The sequence below is a fragment of the Falco rusticolus genome, chromosome 6, assembly GCF_015220075.1.
Source record: "Falco rusticolus isolate bFalRus1 chromosome 6, bFalRus1.pri, whole genome shotgun sequence".
Lineage (NCBI taxonomy): Eukaryota > Metazoa > Chordata > Aves > Falconiformes > Falconidae > Falco > Falco rusticolus.
In genome coordinates this window covers 1,372,761-1,396,934 of record NC_051192.1, presented here as the reverse complement: position 1 = coordinate 1,396,934, position 24,174 = coordinate 1,372,761, and the positions used below count along the sequence as shown (strand labels likewise).

At 44.0% G+C, this 24,174-nt stretch overlaps 1 protein-coding gene across 13 annotated transcripts in view; it reads right to left on the bottom strand.

Moving 5' to 3' along the window:
• EHBP1 (EH domain binding protein 1) overlaps nucleotides 1-24,119 on the bottom strand; it is a 226,230-nt gene extending 202,111 nt beyond the window's left edge. For 8 of the 13 annotated variants that reach the window (XM_037391623.1, XM_037391626.1, XM_037391624.1 and 5 more), the window contains exons 1-2: nucleotides 23,856-24,118; nucleotides 22,387-22,797 (exon numbers count right to left, since the gene is read on the bottom strand). In XM_037391623.1, the coding sequence (XP_037247520.1) occupies nucleotides 22,387-22,490 (104 nt within the window). In that variant the 5' untranslated portion in view covers nucleotides 22,491-22,797; nucleotides 23,856-24,118. Of the gene's footprint in view, nucleotides 1-22,386; nucleotides 22,798-23,855 lie in introns of those variants that run through there. The other 5 variants (XM_037391630.1, XM_037391633.1, XM_037391635.1 and 2 more) reach the window with 2 other exon arrangements.
• Nucleotides 24,120-24,174: the final 55 nt, after the last annotated feature.

Below are 24,174 nucleotides of genomic sequence, written 5' to 3'. Positions count from 1 at the left end.
TTAGTCTTCTATATTTTAACAATAATGAATCAATGTTTTATAAAAAGAAAAGCTTTCCGTTTAGAGCTGGTACGTTGCTCCTCCTGAGCAGTGCATGGCAAGAGCAGGCACTACGCAAACCTGCCTGCACAGTCCGCCTGCTCCTGACCTGTGGTGAACTCACTATTCTGATCCTCTTCCCTGCAGAGCCAGGGCCTGTCAACTGCCAAGTGAATTAACACAAGCCAGGTAGAAATCAAACTCATTTTCACCTCATAGGTAACAATGCATTCAAAAGCTGGTTTGAGAAGGTGAAGGGCTAGAAGACCATCATCTACTATGAAACTCGTGTGCCGAACACGGACTGCGCACCCAGCCTCCACATCCTGCACCTCCCTCAGCAGACTCAGTGATCAGTGTTATTTGCCCCTCTCTTCATGAACGTCCACGCTCACTGTGGTGTAAAACAATAAAACAGATAAGTAACAAGAACAAGGGAAACACACTTTTGGCAAACTTGAGCAAATAAAACAGGAATTTTGAATTCAACCTCCAGCTCCTATCCTCACTGGCTATTACAGCCTTCAGAAAATTTTCAGACAGACACCGAGCAGCATCAACCCTCCCTTTGATTTTAGTTATGCTCCATGACCTACCTATACCTCCATCCACAGATCAAAGATAACACCTCTGTACAACAATATATGTGCATTACTGAGGATGCCTTCAAATACTACGTTATCCCTTCTTATTTTGAAGCACTACAAGTGCATATGTTAGATGTATTCTCACAATAAGAGGTTCCAAAAGCATAACTAAAATAAAACTGACTGACAAATGCTGCCTGAAACGTAGCTTAACCCATGAAAACCAAGTGCCCACATTAAACAATGTATTTCTGTACTAAAAATATGCAAGAGGCTTCTTGGTACACTATTGTACCAGACCCCATTACAAAACAGATCCTATTCCATTTTGCATAAATTCTTTTTCAAATAGCATTTGAACAGAAGGCCCTTCTGTTTTTCAATCTGGAAACAGTAGAGAAAAAAATTATTTTTCTGCAATTCCTGCAGAACAGCAGAAAAGTGTGTATCTTTCACCAAAACCACAGTGTTAGGAAATGGAACTATGCAACTATTCACAACAGAACCTTCTTCCTCCAATTCATCCAAAATAGATTTAAGAAATTCTGCATAACCTACTAAAGCAACTAAAGAGGAGGACAATCTTTGGTGTTCTTACTGCCTGGGTGAGTTTCACATTCACGCAGATACAAGAACACAGGTTTTTGACTTCTGTTCCACAGAGATTGCAACATCCACATTAGGACCTGGACAAAGCAAGACACGGAAGCAACAGTGAATTCATGCTTCCATCCTCCTCCTCTCCTTGAAATCCATGGACTCATCCTGAAGAAAATTACAGTTCCACAAGGGCAAGAGTAGGAGAATCTGGCACCATGCCAAACCAACAGCACCAGGTTTTCTTGTTTGTTTTTGTTTCTTAAGGCCATGTTTTGGATTATACAAAGCAACTTTTATCCTTCAAAGATGCAAAGAAAGTGTGAACATACTAGAAGTTTCTGAGTGGGCAGCAAGTGCAGAATGGTACCAGCTTGTAGGATTTGTCTAGAAATGAAAGTTTGCATCACCCACCTCAGGTGCTTGTACTGTGGAACGAGATGGTTATACCATCAACAGAAAAAGGCTGATACCTATGAAAAGGAAAACGAGTGCTAAGACACACAGTAGTCTGCCTCTTCAATACCCTGAAAAAGTTTGAATACATGCCTGAAGCTATAAAGACAGTGCAAATTCTTGATTTACACTCCAAAGAATATTGTAGCCTAACACTGGGTGCTACCCAGCATACACAAGTATACAGTACGCCAAGGGGCAGATCTATGGTATGCTGTGGGCATACAACAAACAGTGTCGAAGGGCTGGTGTGATGCAAACTCATACTTAAGTTCTCTAAACGACGACTTTACTGAGCTCTAAACTAATCCATATTTATTCTAAGACACAGGCACTCCTGGCTCATGCATAATGAGCTCTCCAGTTAAAGGTTCCTCATCTGTCAGCAGCCTTCTTTTGCTTTTGCAAATTAATATCACAAAGAGGGGAAAAAAAGGCAGGGGTGGGTGGGTGCAAGCATGGCATGCTGTGCTAGCTCCTTTCCCCTTGCTCCACCCAGAGGACCACACTTTGCAAATGCTGCCAGGTGCTCTCAACCACAGCCATAACAGACATGGTATCAAGTACGAACTCACTTTTGGGGAAGGAGGGTGTTGAAAGAGAAGATCTTGAACTGCTTTCTCAGCTCTGATTCTGGCATCACCTTGTTTGTATGACCAACCACAGGATTACGAGTCGCCTGCTTTCAGCAAAGCGCCCGGTTACCAGGAGGAACACTCCTCCTCTTCTCAATAGCTGGGGAACCAGTGGATGTAACACACTTTTCTGCAACCCTTCAGAGGCACAAAACTAGGAGATTTTACCAAATGCAATAATGCACCAGCTATTGGGTATCTCTGAAGCAGCCACAGCATCAAAACACTACAAAGCTGAGCACCTTGCATTTAAACTTGGGCCCCAAAGTCACATGCTTGCACACTAAACAAAACAAAAAGCACCAAAGCCTCTTCAGACCTCATCCTCTCCAAGCTTTATGACCATCAAAATGTAACAAATGAGAATAGGCCAATGCGATCAATTTTGCAGCAGTAAGATACATGTGGATAGTTTTCAAAATTAAAGCTATGATTTTCCTGCATGTTAAGAAATAAAACCATTAATTAGCAGTTACCAGGTTTTTGCATATGGTTTCCAAGGAACTGGCATAGGCCATTAGAAACTGCTACTATCATCTCCCATGAGACACCCTAATCCATGCTGGTGGCCTTTCGAGAGCTGCTTTAAGATGGAGGCACGGCCATAAGAAGTGAAATTATTTGATCAGTATTTACAGCTAAATAACTGTTCCAAAGACTGCAAGATTAGAACAACTCCTCCTCTTTCTCTTCAATCTGTTTAATTAAAGTTGTTACATTGCTTCCAAGCTGTCTCCTGAAACAGAAGTTAACACTTCTGATTACAAAAGTCAATCTCAAAAGCAACACTGTTTATTTCTATTTTTAGGTTACCAATTCTTCCCCTAGAATCATACATGCAAAGTCTAAAAATGTCTATCATTTTTAGGAAGTTAAACTAACTGAGCCTTTTAATTAATGCCCTCAAAGTCACACCCCTGGCTCATATCCAGCAGCAAGCAATGGCTAAGAAAAAATGCATGTTAACTCATGGGTACTCAAGAGACCAAGCAAAACCTTCTGCCAGCACTAGGGGCTGGATATGGTAAACAAAACAAAAAAAGCAAAAGGATTTCCTAACTGGGAGACCTCTATTTCTATTTTGAAATGTTAGGGGAAAAAAAAAATGGTCTTACAGCTTCTAAAAATTGCAAAGTATTTCAAAGATACCAAACTTCTTAATTTGCACATAAAATTGATGAAACTTTTCTATTTCATAGCCAAAAAACCCCTACAAATGCCAACAACCAAGGACCTAAAGAGATTTTTCTAACAATTGCTGTTTGTAAGATGCCCAACAGCAATCTGAACTAGATTGTAACTAGCTATTTCAAAGACCAGCTAAGCTATAAACTAAAAACATATTTAGTATGACTGTTTTAAAGCACAGGTTTTGATATTAAAAAAGCAAACATACAGAACCTGCAGTATAGCTGAATCCTCACTGATGCTGAAAACGCACAAAGAAATCTCATCTTTCAGCCAGCCAGGTTGTTTTTGTTTGGTTGTGGGTTTTATTTCTTTAAAATAATCTTCCTACATGATATTTTTCAGTTACAACCTGATCTAGCTTTCACTCAAGTCAGACACTCCTACAAACAGAGCCCTCACAGCTAGGTCAGCCCTTTGGCTCAGATTCCTTACAGAAGAAACTAAGAGGAGTTGTCCTTCACTACTTTTTTTCAGTACACTGAGCTGTACCTACTCCCCTTTGAAAAGCTTACAGCTGGTTACCAACATCCACAGAATACTCCTGAGGGTACAAAAGGCCCTTTGCGTTCCCCAAATTTTTTGAGATGCAAACTGTTAAAAACAAACACTGCCCTTTCCTTGCTTACGTTCCCAATGTATAGATAGTGCCAGTATCAACTGTTTCAAAGTCTTGAGGCCTTTTGCTACCCATCACACACCAAGCTTGTAACTGGAGACTAAAGCTGGTCGCTATGTTGGCTACCATGCTGCCCCCTCCCTTCTTTCTGTACTGTCATGGTTGGTACTCTATATCAACTTAAAACAAACAGAACCCATACCCTCTCCATCCTATAGTGAAACGCCTGATTGTGTTTTAGCCTGATGGCTACTTTAGTTATCTGATGGATCTTAGCATGGGGTAGTTGTAAAGTAACATCTGCAGCCACAGAAGAGACTCCTGGATGCTGTCCAGATTTTTTATTAAGTGGATTTTATGTCTTGCAGGCTGGATTCCAGTCTTGTACCATTAAATGAGGCACAGGGATAAAGAGCCCCTCTATCCCATAGAGCACACAGCTTAAAAGATTAAGTAATTTTGTCTCACCCTAGATTTCAATTTTATTCTAATTTAAATTTTTTTTATCCGTAAACACAAATGTGTCTGGTGTGAAAAGCAGTTCTCCTTGGAAGCAGAAAGGTGAATAAAAAGGGAGGCTAGGTTGGTTCCTGGAGCAAAATACACTCTTAATCTTGCAAAGTGCTGAGACCTATCCACTCAAGTGAAAGACAAAGACTCTCAAACTTAGTGCAACACCGAGCTGTGCCAAGTGAAGAACGGTGTCCCTACAGTTAAAGGCAAAAACCTTCTACCAGATCAAGTGCTGTACGATCTGGCATTAAATAAGGATAATAAACAGGAAGAAAAAATTAATTTCAAGCTCTTAGAAAGGTATTACAGTTAATGAAATTAAGACAAATTACTGTAAATGTATTAAAATTCTGATTTGAAATTTAATCATTTGCCTAGTTAGGGTCAAAGAAGCCTAATGATAAAATCCACTCTGTAAACTAACCATCAAGGGAATGGGAATCAATTTTAGCTGTGCAGAGCTCACACAGAGCACTGAGGGGGAAAACCAGTTATGTGCAGAGTCATCAACATGGACAGAGATGCGTGGGCACACAAACTCCTTGGATTCTGCAAAATAAGATTTTCCACATATTTCAGCTTATTTGATATAAAAAGCACTTTTCATCTCTAAAACAAATAAGGCTCAAAAGTTGAAGCCTGCAAAATTTTCACATATTTACTTCTGGAGCACTCAGATGGAACATCAGCCTTGGCATGGCCAGCACTGCACACGTGTGTGCATGCCCACACTCCAGCAGTATGAGCACTTCAAAATGACGGACAGGCCCACAGAGGAACGCTCAGGAAAATCAAGATCACTGGGCTACTGCAGTGAGGAGCAAATCTCCTGAATGAGTGCATTCACAGGAGAGTTCGGCACGGCTTTATTTATGCACTTCATGCTTTAAGTCAGCTCTCCTTAACTTTTCCAGTTTCTGAGCATAGACAAGACCTTACACAAAACACTTATCTCAGCTTGATCTGTTAATTTAACCTTGTCTCTTGGGCTCTGACAGATGAGTGCTGGCATATCTAGCTCTTGCTGTTTAACACATTACCCCGCGCAGTACCGACGCCTTCTCAGCCTTTTTCCTCCCCAGCGCTTTCTGCAGGAGGAAGTGCAACTTCTGCCCTCAGCACTGCAGCTCTCGGCTGGACCTGGGTGAAGGCAGACGGGCAACCTGGCAGGCTGACGCCTTCAACACCTTTTGCCGCAGGCAAGGCAGGGCTCTTATTTCTCACTGCTCTGGCTAAAGGCTAGTGCTCAGTTTTAACATATACAGGGTTTGGGTTTGTTTGTTCTGCAGCCAGACAAGCAATATAGTACCAAATGAGGTGTGAATTTACTCATTCATTTCCATGTTCAAAGATGCTTTGGGTCACTGAAACCCTCAAACTTCAAAGTCAATGAAAAAAAAAGTGTTTTGGAGAAAACTATGAAGTCAAAATGTAAACCAGAGCTAGATATTTGGCTTTTGTAGCATCACCTCACACTGCTGGAACAATGCAAAGAAACCTTTAAGGTCCCCAGAAGGGGCACGGCAGGACTCCCCGTGGCAGCTGGGTGTGCCAGAACCTGACGCCCTTCCACTCACGCACAGGTAGCACAACAGCTGCCGCAAGCGCTCTGCCTCCAACACCCAGCCTCCGAGCTGTGAGACCCTGCTGTAAAGACACACAGTAAACCCAGAGCATCCCAGCTAGGTCTGGTGCGTGTGGCCGGTCCCAGCATCAGGCACGCACCACCAGCTTTCCCTGAGGCAAGCAGAGCAGCATATGCAGCCCATATTCCCAAGGAACTGCCAGCCCTCCTCCATCCCACAAATTAAGCATGTCCCACAGCAACAGGATAGCAGAAGGTGGCAGAGCAGAAGTCAGGGCCAGCAGAACTGAAGTGTAGACAAACAGACAAGCTCCTGCAACAGACACCTCCCACTTTACCTAACATACATGAATCTCTCCACATCCAAACGACCCTAGGGTTTCAAGACGGATGCAGGCTCCCTCTTCTCAGCCATACTCTCCCTTCCCTTTCTTACCTCTCCTAAGACAGCGATCACGTGTGCCCAGGGACCTTACAGCTGGAACACCCAAAGAAGGGAGAAAAAGGTTCAAAGAGAAAATAACCGTAAGGAAAAGATCACACATGACCAGCTTCATCACAGAAATAACAACGCCAGAGATAGAGCAGGTACTGGCATTTTTCTTCTGCCTTTGAAGCATTTGATTTCTGTACAATCTTGGTCTTTAAGAGTCAGCCACGAACCAGACTGGCAATTCTGAAACGGGCGATGGAGGTTTGCTTCTCTCACGAGAGTACGAGTCAAGAGTTTAGTCTGTCTGACCGAACTCTGAGCGGTTCTCCCAGTTTAGCCTCATAAATATTTCAGATGTCTCGTGTGCTACCCTATCTCTTCTTACATCGTAAGTCACAGGACAAATATGCTGGGGCAACAAACAAGTAAAACAACAGCAAATAATATACTGCATAGAATTCCTGGAATTTTTTAAGGTTAGGAAATAACATTTTACTCTCCCTGCCCCCCACCCCCTTCACATTCTCTCTTCCACAGCCATTAGGTTTTGGGACTGATTTCATAGATGTGATCCGAAAGAAAAAGCTCTCACCCGAAGTCCAAATAGAAAATAAATTCTGCAGGGGTGGGGGGAGGATCAGCAATTCTAATCCAGCCAGTGTATACATACATTGAAGTCAACAAACTTAAGCAGAATACTGCAACAGCTCTGATTATATCACAGTAATGATAAGCCTATATCCTGCTGTGCAGCCACAGCTTTGTTGGAGTTGTAACTGAGCTCCATCCTATCAGTTTTATTCCCAAAAGTCTTCACAGAGCTTAACGAGTTCTCTTCCTTCATTTAGTACTATAGCTCCTACATAAACACCTCTTTTAAAGCACTTTGGTTTGAACTATCAGGCAGACTGTCACAACCATCTGCAAGTTAATCTGACACAAACAGTGCAGGTCCCCTGAACTTTTCGCACTGGAATAATCAACAGGTAGGCTTTCAAGTGCAAGTACACACTTCAGGCATCCACCACTTCCACTGAGGAGGAGCTTGATCCTTATGGTTATTGTCTTTTTCTAGTATCACCACCACTGCATAAAATATTTTAGAAACATCAATCCAGATAGGATGCACGTAAAGCCTACTACAAATTACTTTCTTCTCCTCAATCTGGCATTTATCCATTACATGTACTCTTAATTACACATCACTCAAAGAAAAATAAATAGAAAACAAACAAACACACACACCCCCAACAAAAACCTTGTTTAAGCTTCTGCATCAGTAAATGTAGATCACTGATCATGCAGTCACCTCCCCCCCCAGAATAACCTTTCCCACCCACCTCATGTACTCTACTTCCCCCCCTCTACCTCAATACTACAATGTTCTGCAACAGTTTCTACTCTGACCTGCTATGACCAAACACACTTGTGAATTACCTCATTAGTAACATGATTCATATGGGGAGAAAAAAAAGAAAGGAGGGGGCATATTTCCAAGTGTGTAGGGCATACCTGCAGTTTCCTCCTCAGTTATGCAGTCTTGCTACCATAATTCTGCACTTCTCCACTATTTCTCTGTATTTTCTTTTCAGAGATAGAAAATGGGGATCATTACTCTCTTATCACACAGCAGTCTTGTAAGACTCTTAATAATGGAGCTGTGCAGCTGCAGAATTTTTGCGCAGAGAATTGTCAGCACTCAGTATTTATTTTTGCACAGCAGAAGTGTCTTATTAGTTGTTTTACACCAGTACCACTGAATGGAGAACTGCTACCTTCTGGCTTTTAACAGGAGACATAAATCCTATTTATAAGTAACTGTAGACATAAAACTGTAGGAAAGTTGACGGAAGATGATTTGTGCACTCAAATTAGGTAGTGATAGAAAAGACGACTTGCCTACCCAGTTACGAGGGAAGCTGAAAGGAAGCCTAGTGCAGAACCAGGATTTTCCAGCTTCTGTTGTTTCTATCACTAGACCACATTCTAGTAGAATGAGAAGCAGAGAGGACTTTATTTCCCAAATCAAAGATACCTATTTCTCCAAATCAAAGGTACCTACGTAGACAAAACTGCACAGAATTTATTGAGTCTGCTCTGAACAAATGAAGGTGCTAAACTGACTGACACAGAATTATTTATATAAAGAACAAAAATAACTTTTACTACTATTTTAGTAACTGAAAACCTATACAGCTTCACAAGTCCTTCTACTTTCAAGTACTCTCAAAACCTACTCTGCAGCTTCTGGCTACATCTGGGTAGCGAGAGAGCGAGAACACCATGTGCAACTCCTTTGCTGTGACTAGGAGCTTGCCTTGGGATAGGAAAAAAAACCCGTAAGATCAAACTCCCAACAGCCACACATGTACAAAACCAACTTCCCAGACTCAAATAAAGAGTGCAATGATGCCTGGATACAATAATCAACTCAAAAAGCCTGAACTGTAAATAAGTTCTTATCCTCCTGTAACTGTACAAATGCACCAAAGGGTAAGAGCATGTAAGTACCCTTTTTGTGTATGCTGCATTATTCCTGCCCTTTTCACATCAGCCACCCAGAAACTGGCACATCACACCAATATGGAAAACCACTCACACAGATACAATGAAGAAAATACAACACTGTGACAATATAAGGACATGTCAGGTTGAAGAGATCGAGACTTCAATTTGAACCGAGCAAAATTACATCGACAAAGGCCAGGCACATACTGCAGTTTTATTTACAAAGCTATAAATCTTTCTTTGAATAAAAATGTTATGAAAGAACCCCTTTCAAATGCACTCAGAAATTAACATCATATGGTATTAATAGCGAGACTTTTCCTACTTGTGTCTTAAAGGTAGAAATACTTGAACAATGGAGTTTGTTTTCATTCAGCACAAAAAGAATCCCTGGAACACTTTAAATTCAGATTTCTTCTTTAACAGTATGATTGTTACTATTGCAGTCACTCAGAGGTGAAATCACAATTAGCATTCACCAAAAGATGTAACCTCCCTTTTAAAATAGCTTTTGAAAGAATTGTGACTATTATGAATTATGAAAGTGAAACATTAGTCTGTGCCTGAGCAAGGCCTCATTTCAGTTTCACTGCCGTCAGCGCAGCTGAGCAGACAGCACCAAAGCCAGCACCTGCTCGCCCTGTGTCACCGCTGGGCTCGGGGTTCAGGCTGGCCCCGTGGCTAACGATGGGTTACCTCCCCGGCGAGCAGAGGCCCAAAAACCTTTTCGATAATCACAGCACACTCATGACAGTGTCTGTGACAACAAAACTACTTCAGTTAGGGAAACTACTCCAAACTGGAATAGTTCTCCTGGTACAATCAGAAATATACATGCATTTTGTTTTGCTACAGCAGTATTTAAACTGGCTGTGCAGCTATTCCGATGAAAATGTCTCTAGATAATCTACTTCTGTACTGCTGCCTCCTGCCTATAAGGGAAGAATAGGTGCTGTACGACATGGATCGTAAAGGCACAGTAAAACAGTAGAGCTGTTGCATATAGATGAGGCCCAAATATACCCAAGTGCATGTTGCTTGTTCAGCAAAACCAAGTCTGAAAGCTCAGCGTGACACAGTAAGTTCCCATTTTAAAGCGTGCACATTTTGTCATAAGAATTTTACATGGCCTGGGTCAGCAAACTCCTGTCTGAATAAAATACAAAAATCTGACTACAGCTGAAAGGAATTGTATTAAATAAGAAAACAAAGGCCTGGGGTTTACTACAATGCTGAGCACTTCAGCAACATTAAATACTTCACTACTTCAAAGCCATTTCAAAGCTACTTAATTTACCAGCGAGATGGCTTGAGGTTGTAAGGAAATAGATTTCTGGCCCTGCTCAGCCCATGTGCCCCATAGCATGCTTAAGTCTCCCAGAATAACCAAGGGTGGACAAGATCTGTCCCTTGCCAGCGACAGCCACCCCTTCTGCTATTCCTCATCACCATCCAGGCTTTCCCTCCTAACATGGTTCAACAACATACATTGATTTTATATATACACATTGCATCTTGAACTGTATATTTGTACATACTATGCACAGGTGACAGACTTCTCTGTCACGTGTTACCAGCTTCCAGAAATGTCTCCCCACAGTTTTTAATTCTCCTTTGCTGCCAGGGATGTTCCGTACAAGAAGCAAAGACCCCAACAATAAAACCTGTGCTAACCAGAGAGATGACGTCAGCAGAAATACGAGGCGGTTCCATGGCTGCTCTCTGAAATAATTATTTTTGCTTTGCACACGAGTTGCTTGTATTTAGGTCACTGTTTTTGTATCTCCAAACCAAGGAGAATATGCCTTGTGTACCCTGTACAGGCAGACCAGAAGACATTCAAACAGGGAGAAAAGCCTCATGTTCTGCTTCTCACTGCCCCTGCTCCCCCACGAGCTCAGCTCACAGCCCATCCTGCCCATCCCTGAGCAACACTGAAACACAACAAGCACATATCCCACAGAAAAAGCTGCAAGGCCAACCATTTTTAAAGGCTTCCTAGGGCTGCAAGGAATAAACTAACCCCACAGGAGAAGACTCGAGGCAAACCTAACAGTCTTCTCTGAGCCTGCCTACAGCACAGCTCAGAAGGAAGAGGAGGGCAGAAAGCCCGCCCTGTGAGGCTAACGAAGCAGCAGGCTTCTGCTTTTCTGGGCCTTAATGGGGTTTTGTCAGCCGTAAGAGATACTGACAGTCCTCACAATCAAGTGGACACATAAAGAAGTAGGGTAAATTGTAGCTTATTTTTATGACAGACACTGCAGCCCTAGAGCATCGCTGCAGCTAGTGCTCACAGCTCAATACAATGCCATGTACCCTCACATTCCAGAAAACCAAGTGGTGTGACCTTCCCAAGCACAAGGTGGATTCAGTCCATCAGGAATTCACAACCACTTGTGAATCAAGTGGACATAAACAAGTAGGGTAAATTGTAGCTTTCCTATACTCAAGAGTAGCTCAAGATTATTTTCTTTTTTTAAACTACAGTTTGACTATCATTAATTGCACATCTCACAAGTACACTCCTTTCACCAGCTGTTGCTAAAAGTGGTATTATTTTTCCCTTACAGTACATGCTCTACTTCCCTAAGAACAAATTTGTCTGAAATAAATTTATTTATTTACTGAAGTCAGCTTCCCCCCCCCCCCCCCCCGCCAGGAGGAAGCAGACTTCGTGCACTGTAAATACTTTATTAGCGTCCACTCCAGACAAGAAGACTGAAACTATATGCAAAAGTTTCCATATTCCTGTTTCCTGGTACAGCAGTAGGAAAGGAGACGAGGGACTCCCTGCCATCTGCGGTGGTACTACATCAACATTAGCCATGCTACCAGCAGTACTGAAGTTACTGATGATGGGCAAGACTAACGTCAAGTGCCAGGACCAGGTAACTCACAGACTGAAAGCACAGATAACAAGCCTGGTTTCACTGCCATTTTCCCTTGTGATGCAGCCTCTCCCGAGGCAGCTAGAGCAGGAGGTAGCTGCAGCAACAGATGGGGAGCAGAGAAGCCCAGAAATGTATCTAGCAGCTCCCTGCTCCAAAAATATACTCACACAAAGGGCCGTGTGGAAGCACAAACTGAAACAAACCCCTAGTTCCAAGCAGAGGAAAAGAGATGCGCTGCCAGCAGCTTTCACCCTTGCAGATTCTCCAGTGTCTAATAAAGGGTAGGGTTAATGGCTTTTTACCTGCAACCAGAGACCAAGACTCTTCTATTCAGAAGCCTTTTCTCACAAAACCCATGGAAATAATAGCTGGAGGTTTCCACCCCCAAAAGCTTTGGTTGAAGTTGTCTGCTGAAACTTTCCGACGCAATGCTGAAGTTGCTGGCTAGACAGAAAATTCAGACACATTTTAACATCACATGAGAGCTTCTTCCCTATGAAGCAAAGCTAAAAATAAGGAAGAAGCCCAAGGTTCAAAAACAACACAGCAAGCAAACTTATGATAACCACTGACGGCATGGCCCTGTAAACCACAGGTCATGTACCCAGAGAAAAGGGCTGTCACATCTCTCTGGACAAATGACAGCAACACTGGTGTGGTGGTACAACAGGCTTTGACAAGGCAGTGTGGTGCAGCAGGCTGCCACAGGTAGCTGACGGCACGCCAGGGGCAGTCCCCTTGCACCACCCTTTACCAAGCTCTCTGTATTACCGTACTCCGGCACTCCCGTGGCACAGCTGCTAGCTTCCAGCTGGCAGGGCTTTACCCAAGCAAAGAGGGAAGAAGTGTGGGGGCAGAAAAGAAGAGTTGCCTTTCCCTGCACACACACCACCACCCCCAACTCTACTGGACAGCCTTACAGCCATGGGCTAAAGGAGGCATCATGTCTCAGGCACTATATGTTTGCAGTTCTAGCAATATGGGTGATCACACTTTCTCAATCCTCTGTAAAAAAAAAATGTCACCGTTCCATCAACCACTATGAGAATTCAGGATGTTAAGATTACTCTTAGTCATCTTTCAATTCAAAACAAACAAACAAACAAAAATCAAAACCCATTCAGTATATGAAAAAAATGAATCCATGAGAAAGAAAATAATTCCTTTACTGTTTTAAGACTGTCTACCTTGGTATTCTGAAAGGGTACGCAGACACTGGAGCTCAGAGCAACCAGCTAAAGGGAGGAAAGTAAACAATTTTAGCAAGAAAATAAGAAACCAAAAGCAAAGCCTACAACCCCAAATGTCCTTTTCTACATGCACAAATCCCAAAACAGCAGGGTGAAAACATTGTCATGGGTATTTTAAAAAAGGATCTTTTTAAAAGTGCTACCAGTAAACAGGAATCATCCCATATATGCCTCAAAACCAAGAAACACTGTGCTAGATTCTTCTGCTTTTTGTGGGATGACAGGAAGTTCTGAAAAATGGGTCAGGGCTTCCCATTCTTAAAATTTTCTTACATGTCAAAGATAAAGGAATGCAAGGGGAGGTTTTATGAATATTCACTTGCTCAACTTAAGAGACACTTATTCTGGGTACCCTATGCAGCTAAGATCTGCACTTGAACAGAAAAAGGAGTTCCAAAATCTTGTTCTCTTTTAAAATTTTTCATAGCTCTATGCAACTATTGCTCCGGTTACCTACAGGAAGAGACAAACCACTAATCAGTTTTCCAAGAGTCAGTAGGTACAATCAGAAGAAAAATACAGCCAAGCAGTTCAGAGCAGCCAAACAGACTCACGCACCTGCTAACATGGCCACCAGCACTGTGACTCCAGAGCTATAATCATGTCAGGTGCTACCAGCTCCTGTCAAGGTTAAGTCCTCTGCTAATAAACCACGGATAAGTCAGCAACAGGTTGGTTAGGAAATTTACAAGCTGCCAAGTTAGATGCTTGCTGGAGAAGTGAATTAAGGTGTTTTGACAGCTCTTCCTGTTCTTTTAAATCTTCTCCTATGTACTGCCATAAACAAAGAGATTCAGAATTTACTTAATGAGCAGTCACTGAAAGTAAAGGAAGTTCACAGTGCATGCTGAGTGGCAGGGTACAATGCGCTGCCAACTGCATTCAATGGTCCAGATTCTCCAATTACTTCATTTAATATGGCTTTTGATAGTAACAGTACTGGCTATGCAAATACTCTTCCCAAGCACAGCTGTGGCGGGAGAGTCAGTTTATGACACTGGATTTAAAAGCACAGGCATTAGTGCATTAGTCTTAGCCCTGAAGAAAGTTCAGGACAGCTATCATCTTAGGGCATCAGGCAGCAGTATACCTAATGGAAAGCGCAGAGCTGACTGAGCCTTTGGTCTGCCTGGCCTAGGAGAAAGGTGCTGGGGCTTGTCGCAGCAGGTGGAGATGAACATATGCTCCCAGCAAAGCTGCACACCCACCAAAACATGCATCTCCCACCACAACAGCCAATGTCACCCATCCAGCAGCCCCAGAGACCTCCAACCCGTCAGACAGCAGCAGGGAAGCAAACATTACTTCTTGGGTAAAGAAAGAGGAGGCAGTGAACATGGAGGGTGACTGGTCACTACAGGTGCTTGTGGAAATGGCTCCACGGAAATGAGTGGTAGTAATGTGGGCCACAGTAATATGGGAGTCAAAACTGATGTGACACAGTAAGAGCCTTAAAATGCCCCCAAGTGTTTCAATTCAGTTGTCTCCAGAACTAGAAATTATTTTACCCTTGTCATGTTCGGGCAGCACCAAAGTAGTTTTGAAAAACAGATTTATCAAAAAAAAAAGACTGGATCTGCTAGTGTGCTGTTAGGCTCTCATACAGCAGCTCACCCAAAACAAAGCCCACAGAACGACTGCAGGAGACTTAGTGGGCACATGCAATAAAACCCAAAACCAGTTTGTGCAGAAATAAATACACAGAGCCACAGAGATCACAGTTCAGCAGCTGCAGACAGTTAAGCAGCTGCAGAGTCTGACCATAGCTTTGGAATAATCCTCAAGAAAGTCTCCTTAAATAACAGTAAAATAGAAATAAAAAAGAAACCCCATTAATGACTCTCCACTACAAAGAGAACCTCAACAAGCAAACAAGAATTACTTTTGGATCGCTCATCTTTACAGGTTTGCAGGCAGCTGGAAACAATAGTTCTGAGGGCCTGCACTTCTGATTCATCTCCAAAGCTTGTGTGCTCAGAAGCCCTGCAGTGACAGCACAGGGCACTTACTCAGGATCCAGGTGATTTAGCTGAAGCACTTCAAGATGCTCTTGCCTACAGCTGTGTCTCATCTCACCCCCCTGGCAGGTCTCCCTCCCCACCGCATCTTCTGCTCCTCATGCTCACTTTACAGATCTGAACCGAAGTTGATGACGGTTAACTCCGACACACCGGGCAGCTTTACTGTCATCCTGCCTCTGCTTCAGGGCAGAAGACTGCTGCTAAGGGACAGTGACATCTCAGCTCCACTCCTGAATCCAGAAAGCCTCATGAGCCAGAGCCTTAGACAACAGCAGTGTTAGTTATGGTTCTGCTAATTTTAGCTCATGCTTAACCCACAGCTCCCAAGTCCCTGCAATGCCTTTCCAGGTGCCAAAAGCCACAACTACCCTATACCTCAACTGCCAAAGCATACAGCTTCCCAGCTGAGAGGCTCTGATGTGCCTACATAAACTGCATGCTGCAGAAATACATTTTTCAAGTAAAGACAACAAGAGGAAGAAAACAAGGACAGCTTTATTTACCCTATTGCCATGTGCATATCTTAAAATAAGGAACAAAAGTTCAGCTGCATAGTTCCTGTGTTTCAGAGTCCGCTCCAGGACACACAGGACAGACCTGGTGCAGAGGGCAGCTCAGGAGTGTCCCGCAGCAAGGCAGCGAACAGCCTGCCAGGGCCAGCTTCTACCCCAAGGAGTAAAAGGAGGGAGAGGGGCAAGGGAAACAAACACACACTTCACACACTCCCCTCAGAGTAAACTGGGAAAGCTTTTGGAAGTAAACAAACAACTCCCCCCAGTCTGTATTCTCAGAAAGCCACCCAAGCAGAATGCTTTTACTACGGTAACTGAAAGGTTTGTTTTACAAGAAGAGTTTCCTCAGATTTAGTCAACCTTACCAGCCTCCTCCTCCTCCTCCTCTCCTTATTCACACTAAGCTGTGAAAGGGACTTCAGCTCTCTCCAACCAATTAAAAACTAATTGAAGCAACAGACTGGCACTATACAGCCTGAGCAGTCTAAGAGACTGAAGACTCAGCTCAGATGAGGCCTACACAATGTCATAATATTTCATTTAACCTCGTAACACAAAGAGCTGAAAGGAGTATTCACAGGGATCCAATCCTGCAAAAATTTCTTTATTCCAGCTCAAATCCACCGGGTCCAAAGGAACAGTATTGTACGCGTGCAACACAGTGCCTGCAGGAACAGAGCCAGGTTTTATTTATTTGTAAAGCTCTGCGAGGAAGTTACACACACACACAGAGAGTTTCTCCCTCAAAAAATAAAGCCATGTTAGAACGTAAGTTAGTGGTTTTTATTTATCCAAGACGACATCCTCACCCCTTTAACTGAATGAATGACAGGCCATTAACGCAGATTTGTCTACACTTGGATATATCCTAATCTTTTCTGCTTTAGACAATTATTTTTCTTACTGCTAGAACAGTGCACTATGTCAAGGAACTGCTGGGAAGAATTCTGTCTCTCAAAGACAAACAAAATCCAGAACAAGTATTTAGGACAAACCTAAATCTTTCTACCTTACAGACACTAAGCTTCGTTCCTGCTTCTACCAATGAGGTCTTTTAGGAACTGCACACAGTTTCAAACACTCTCAAAGAGTTGCTGCAAATAGGAAATGGGTATAAGCATGCAGCACTGATGATCTGAAAAAGTCAGCAAGAAAGATTTCACATGTGCCCATACCTCTCCTACTGAAATCTCTTCACTGCACAATATGCAGCTAACAACCTTGATGAGAAACCCCGAAGCCGTGCTCCATGGAACACGGGTGAGGCTATGAAAGGGGTGAGGAGGCCAGCTTGGTAAGGTAGGGGAGGAAAGCAGCTGGTGTTAAGAAGTCCGGACTCTAGTCACCTCCTGACAGAAGCTGGGCAGGCAGCCTAAAGGAGCAGATCTACATTTCTGAAAGCAAGGATTTTCTTTCCCATACAAAAAGAAGAGAGATGCAAGGTGGCAGAGGAGAACTGCTTTTGTGCGTGGACAGTGTGTTTTAATTGACTGCAGGAAGAAAGGGACAAGACTGACCTGTAAGGCTGCTGGTGGTGATTATTTGGAAAGAATAAGTTTGACATGCCCTCAAAAAGTCCTCAGTCAAAAGTGGAAATGAAAGGAGAAGAAAATGCTGAAGTGTATTTGCAGATGGGGATTATTTGGTGTGGAATCAGAGATCTCAATGAAGAGTGTGAGGACAGAGTATAATTTAACTGAGGAGAAAGAAGCTAAAAAGCAGGAGAAATTGCACGACACTTCCCTTGCACAAGCTATACTTTTTACAGTATACCTATATGGCTAACACGCAAATGCAAATTTGATCAGAAACTCAGAAGAGCAAGCCCACAACAAAAAGCACTGTTTCAGCAAAATTTACTCAAAGAGATTCTGAAATGACCTGTAACTGTATCTCTTTCTGTTACAAGCTTCAAGGAGATCATCCTTAATAATTAAAAGCACATAGGTGCTCACAAAATCCCCTCTTAACAACCGTGCAAAGCAAGGAAATGAACCGAGCAATCTGACAGCCGACCCTGTGCAGGCAGCCCCCAAGGATTTCTACAGAACCCAGTTAACTCCGGTTTCTTTCCGTGGCCTTCAGCACTGAAGAGTTTGCTGGAAAGCGGCAACCAGAAGACAAGCAGATTGGTGCAAACCGTGGAATCTCAAAAAGCTCATTTCTCTCCCATGCACAATGCATGCCAAATCTTAAAATTCCTGCAGCATCCAGTTATGAAACTACAATAGAAGAGAAAAACAGATGGCTAAAGCCTTTTGGAAAAAAAGATTAAGCATTATTTCATTTCCAAAAGAGGAAGATGCATATTTGAAAATACAGAACCTACTTCAGATCGTACCTAGCTGGCACAAAACTAGGCAACTTGCCTCATGGAAATGAAGCCTGTCTTCAGTTAAGGCAGCATACAAGAAAAGTTTAACCCTTTTAGAACATCATGGCTCACTGTATTTTTATGACAGATTTAAAAGCAAAGCAGTACATCTAGGAGATGACAGGTATTACAAATATTGTAACAGAAGCCACACCAAACCATACTTCTTTATCTCTACAGCAACTCCTGAATGGCAAATCCTGTAGAAAAGGCTCTTTATGTTTATTCTTTTCCAGTGTTTTTAAGCAGTTAGCACCTACGTTCAGGTGAGCAGCTTTCTTGCTCTAAAAGCCTCTAATGGACAATGACATCCTAGGAACCTGACAACCTCAGCTCTGGAAGTTAGGCCACTCTGTGGAAACCAATCAGTACTACACTTGAAGTGTCTATCGAGTCCTTGACTTGCAAGGAAACAAGGAAACATAAAAGTCATCCTAGAGTGTTCACATGTTCAGCATTAGATGCTTCAGCAGCCCTATAAAACAGCTATCACAGCTCCTGGTCCAAGTTCGGGAACCGATCTCTGGTCCAAAGGGGTATTTTCCTCCTGTGGGGCTGCTCTGCTCAGCCTGCACCCCAGACAAGCCTTGACTCAGTCCTGAGCAGAGGCCTCCAGCAGCTGAGAAGCCCCAGGGTACACAAGAGATGCATGCCGGGCTGGCAGGCTTCACACTGGATCAACAGGAGACCTGGGCTTCTCCAAACTGGCAGCTGGGACTGGCAGGAAACCCAAAGGCATCTCAAACAGCTCTAGAAACCAGTGCTCAGGCAACTGAACTGGATCCCCTGCACAAGTCACAGCCTTACACCTGCCAGCAATGCCCGGCACTGTGCTATCCATCCTATCCCACGCAGCAACAGCCTGCTCCAGGGATGCAGAACAGCAAATACAATTTTTTTTGTAGAAGCCTAATCAAAACTCATGAGACTGATTTCTGGTTTTATTCAATGGCTCTGCACTGAGGATAAGGCTAAATTAACTCTCTCCTACCATGCAGCCAGGACTGCAGCTCACTGGCAAGGCTGGGTGGAAAATCCTGTGCTGTCCCAGCTTATTCCAAGGGTAAGTGGAGGATGACACACTCCGGGCACTGCCAAGCCAGCACCTTTCAAAAAAAATCAAGCGCTTATATGATTAATGCAAAGCATGACGTTTTCACAGTAGCAGGAGTCACTAATCCATATTAAAGACCAAGGCTATAATTATTTATTTATTTTTAATGAAAGGCTCTAAAGGAACCAACTGCTCAATTTTTCAAAGGTACTGTGCAGCCACAATAATTAGGTCTGGGTCAGCAGGAGCAGCCAGAATGCCACAGAAGTGTCGCAGTGTTGTTAATTACCTGAAAATAAGGTTTTTCTAATGAAACACTGACGACACTGGGCACTCCATCACAGTCCGCCCCCTCAAAATGCACCACTGATGAAAAGCAATCACCTGAGAGTGGCTGTCTTTAAGCATTAGTAGGGACAAGAATCAGAAATTAGAGAGCAGAAAAAGCAAGGAGAGGGGAGTTTCACCTATGCTGGACAAATGCTGCTGTACTTAGAGGTAATCCTTTTAAAGTGAAGCAGCAACACTAGAGTGGTCGCAACTTCCCACACAGCCAACATAACTCCAGAAAAAAAGAGCAAGAGCTATTTTGAACACCAAGTTTAAAAAAAAAAATAAAAATAGAATCAATTCAAGTCTAGAGGAGACAAAAAGTGTAAAGCCAACCACAAATACACCAACATCGCAAACTGCACATGATCAGTTACAAGAATATTCTAAAACACAAGTCACTTTCTGAAGGGTTAGACAAATGTAAAGCGAACAGAAGATAGCAGTTCACAGACAGGCACCCAGCCTGGTTTGGTCATGCACAGTCCTTGCTCACAGACACATCCCAGTTCAAGCGTGTTTATGACTGCATTGTCATTTATTTTAAAATAAGAATGGAGCATTCTTTTCCCCCAGAAACACTGCATTGTTAAAATGCCAGTACATTAAAATAACTTACTGCTTACTACATTTTGATCAAACAAACTACAGACTACAGCACTGACCCTTAATACATATTGAGTGCTTTCAGCAAGAACAGCATATGGAGTTCATTTCTTCTGTTTTGCTTTCACATGGGCCAAACTCTGAGACAAGTTTTAAAACAGAGGAAGCAGTGATTCTGTCAGCACATGCAGAACTATCTTCTGCAGTTAAGCAAAGACTTAGCTGAAGGTTCTCAAAAATATTTATATATTTACCCTTTTGTTTCAGATAGGGGTTCCACTTTTGGCAGAAATACCATATTTTTAACTTGCACACTTAAAGAACATTTTTGTTAAGGCTCTCCTAACAAGAGGAAGCAAAATAGGAAAGCCTACAATCAAAAGACTGTGCAAGTGATGTTTTTTCCCCTATTGTTATTTTTCCTAGAATTCATCCACATTTCACCACCAGACTGTTACTTTGTCACAAGCAACACAAGCACTGATCTTGCCTATATTTAAATTCAAGAAGGTAAAATGAAGGTTCAGAAAAACCAACTTATTTTTAAGAAATTAGTTACATAGCTGAGGTTTTGAAGGCTGTTTCACTACTTCACACATAGGCGTTTTTCTAGGTGGGCACTCTAGTTTATGATTAAACAGTAAGATGATTGTTTCTAAATTAACAAGATTGTTCACAAGAGAACTTTTGTGTGTGACTTTTTCTTACATAAAGTGAAAGTTAGCTGCAGATCCAATCTGAACATTCCCCTGCAGCATTCATACTTCAGTGCTGAAGCATTCTGCAAATTCTCAAGCAAGGAGTGAATCAAAGTGAAAAGGAAAGCCAAAACGAGCTAGTTTATGCAAACAAACCATAAAAAGTAATAAACACAACTCCTGAAATGAACCTGATAAACCAAAATTACTGTGGAAAACTCTCTGGCCTGAATGAGACAGTAGATCCCATGAGATAAACACAACCACCTCTTTCAACTTTTAAAATGTTTTTACTTGGTAGCTTATTCCATGAAAGCAAGTTCAACTCCCGAAATGATTCTGTTTCTTAATAACCTTTCAGAGTGTTTTAGGCAGTGAGGATAATTTGTTAAAAAAAAAATTATTTAACCTGACAGTGTTCCTTTAAAGCAGAGCAGCGAGCAGCCTTCCAGCATATTTGACAGAGATTTCCAACTCCAAGAGATAGAATTTAAATTTGTAGAGGCAATTACTCATTACCAGTGAAAGCAGCCAATGCAAGTGCCAAACTTGCCAACAAGAAGAAAGGCCAAGTATTAGAAAGGAGGCTGCAGTTTATTACAAGGCAATCTGAAAATCTCCGTCCACGAGGTCTGGCACGTACTTTCTTCATCCCCTGACACTACAGGCTCACACTAATGTGAGGAATTACGTGAGTAACGTCAATATTCCAAACATATAAAACAGCACTTAAGTATTTGTATAATGGAGATCTTTGCCTGACTATTTAAAAGCTGCTTCTAGTCTTCCCTAGCATATTTATTTAAGCTTATTTTGCACAGGAAGGAAGATGCGCCAGACCCACACCATTAACTGTTAGCTGCTGTCTAGTCAGATCCAAAGCCATCCAACTGGACCACCTCTGCACAAAATTCCTGTCTGACTAAACAAATACCTTAAGACAGTTCCCAAGGATCTGTCTCTTCCCTCTTCCCATTAAGATGGAAAGGAACAAGGAAAAGAGGAAGGAGAGACAAGATATCTTCAGGTAAAAAGTCAAAATTGAAATGGGTATCCACCCCAGATTAAAACACCACCATCTTCACGACTGATCTCAAATGTCTTAGTCAGTGAACAACAGGTTCAGCAGATAACACCCAGCACCAAGCATTGAATTGGAAAACAGCTCTTGGGAAACATTGAAAAAAAAAACCAACCCAAAAACCCAACAACCAAACCCACACCACTAAGTCACAGGTGACGAGGTAATCAATGCACTGTCCTCCGCACAACAACAATGACAAAGAAAATCCAAGCACAGAAGAAAATCAACAGGTCCAAGAAAGACAAGTACCCCACACAGCTGCTTCTGCAAGGGGCAGGCAAGAGAAAGCGAGGGGAGGCAAGGCCAACGCATGCAAATCAAACAACACAAAATGAGCAACATCCTTCCTATTTCAGCACCAGCGACTTACTCCACCATTTGTGCAGCAACATGAGCTACTTCTTACCATTTTTTGGTGCATTCCACCATCAGCTCCTGGTAAGAGGCCACAAACTGGAACTTGGATGCATGTTTCCCAACACGCTGTAGTCTCTTCCAAACTGAAGCCATGATGGTGAGAAATACCAAACCTCTTACACAGCAGCAACTCTGGAAACACCGATGTAGGTTTAAGAGTGCGTGTGCTTGATACTAGCAGGTTTATATACAGACACAGTAAAAACAGTGTATGAAGAACTTGATAGGATGTCTACAGCTAATATTCCGCCTCTCCCTTCTTCATGGTAAATCCCAGTCCAGCTGAATGGCTCATCACTGGCCAGGAGCAGCGTGCAATAGGAGCAGACAGGTAACTGAAAGGAAGTTCTCTCATGGAATCAGCGTTCCTCACACAGCAGATGATGTGGAAACTGCAGGGCTGGAAGAGAAATAAGACAGGGGGAGAAAGCATCAGTTAATATACTACACACCACAGCCTGCAATTGCACGTGATCTCGTACCTTTCAAACAACTACAATAAACCACACGAACATACCCCCTTCCTGCTGCCATTCCCCCCGCCAATTTAATAAATAAGAACGCTGCGGCAATTTCAGGAATGCAAACCACGAGTCTGTTTGGAAACATATCAACACGTCCTTTTATCAGCACCATCATAATTGGCAACAACAACAAAAAAGGGCAGGTCAGGGCCACACCGACTCCTTGTGCAGCATCTCCGGGAAGCAATGCAAAGTGGCTGAGGTGCTGCCAGCATGCCCCCAGAGGGAGGGACACGGGGGATGAAGACAAGTTCTTTGTCTGGATGACAAAAGGTGTAACAGTTGTTTCTCCCTCACGCACACACCTCCCGCTCCCGTTTCTCTTCCCAAAGAGAAGGAACTGCCGAGAAGGCGACGAGGGAGCGTTACTAGTGAAATGGGCGAGGAGGAGGAGGATGGAAGCGGCAGGGGCATCTCCTGAGCGCTGGCTGCCCAGGATTCCCCATCCTCCTCGCTGCATCACATTGAAATGGAAATGCCTCTCCATCCCGAGCGGAGAGACGCTCACCGGGGGCATGCAAAGGGAGAGGAGAAGCCCTGAGGGGGCTTCTCCCCCCGACGGGAGGCAGCTCTGCCGCGCCCGGCGAAAAAGCCTCTGCGCTAGCAACAGGGGGAAGCAAAAGGTGGCCGCACCTGGCGAGGAGGCGGGCTAGCAGGGCAGCAAGGCTGGCGAGCAGGCGGGCTAGCAGGGCAGCAAGGCTGGCGAGCAGGCAGCCCGGGGCGCCGGACCATGCCCCCGGCGAGCGCCGCCCCCGCGGGCTCGGAGCGCCGCGCCCCGCCTCGCCAGCCCCTGTCACCTCGGCGCCGGGCAGCGCCCCCCGCAGCCGTTGGGCTTTTAAAATTAAAACGCCAACGGCGGCGATCGGAGGGGGGGGTGAGGGGGGGAAGGGACGCGGGGCAGCGCGGGCGGCCCCACACACACCGCGGCACTCACCTGCCCGCGGCTCCTGACGGGCCGGCCCCGCCGGGCAGGCGCGGCCGCTGGCACACACGGCAGGCGAGAGGCAGCGCTGCCGCTGCCCATTACCGCGGCGGCAGCGCCCCGCGGCTGTCCCCGTTCCCCTGCGAGCTCATGGCGAGCTCACCGAGCGCACGCCGCCCCTCGTCGCCCCGCCAGCCGGGCGGGCAGGCAGCGCGGGTCCCGCCGCGCCTCACGCCACCACCATCGCCCTCCCGCCGGCGCTGCGCCTCGCCTCGCCTCACCCCGGCCCGCCGCTCCGCCCGCCCCCGCCGCCCGCCCCCGCCGCGCCATT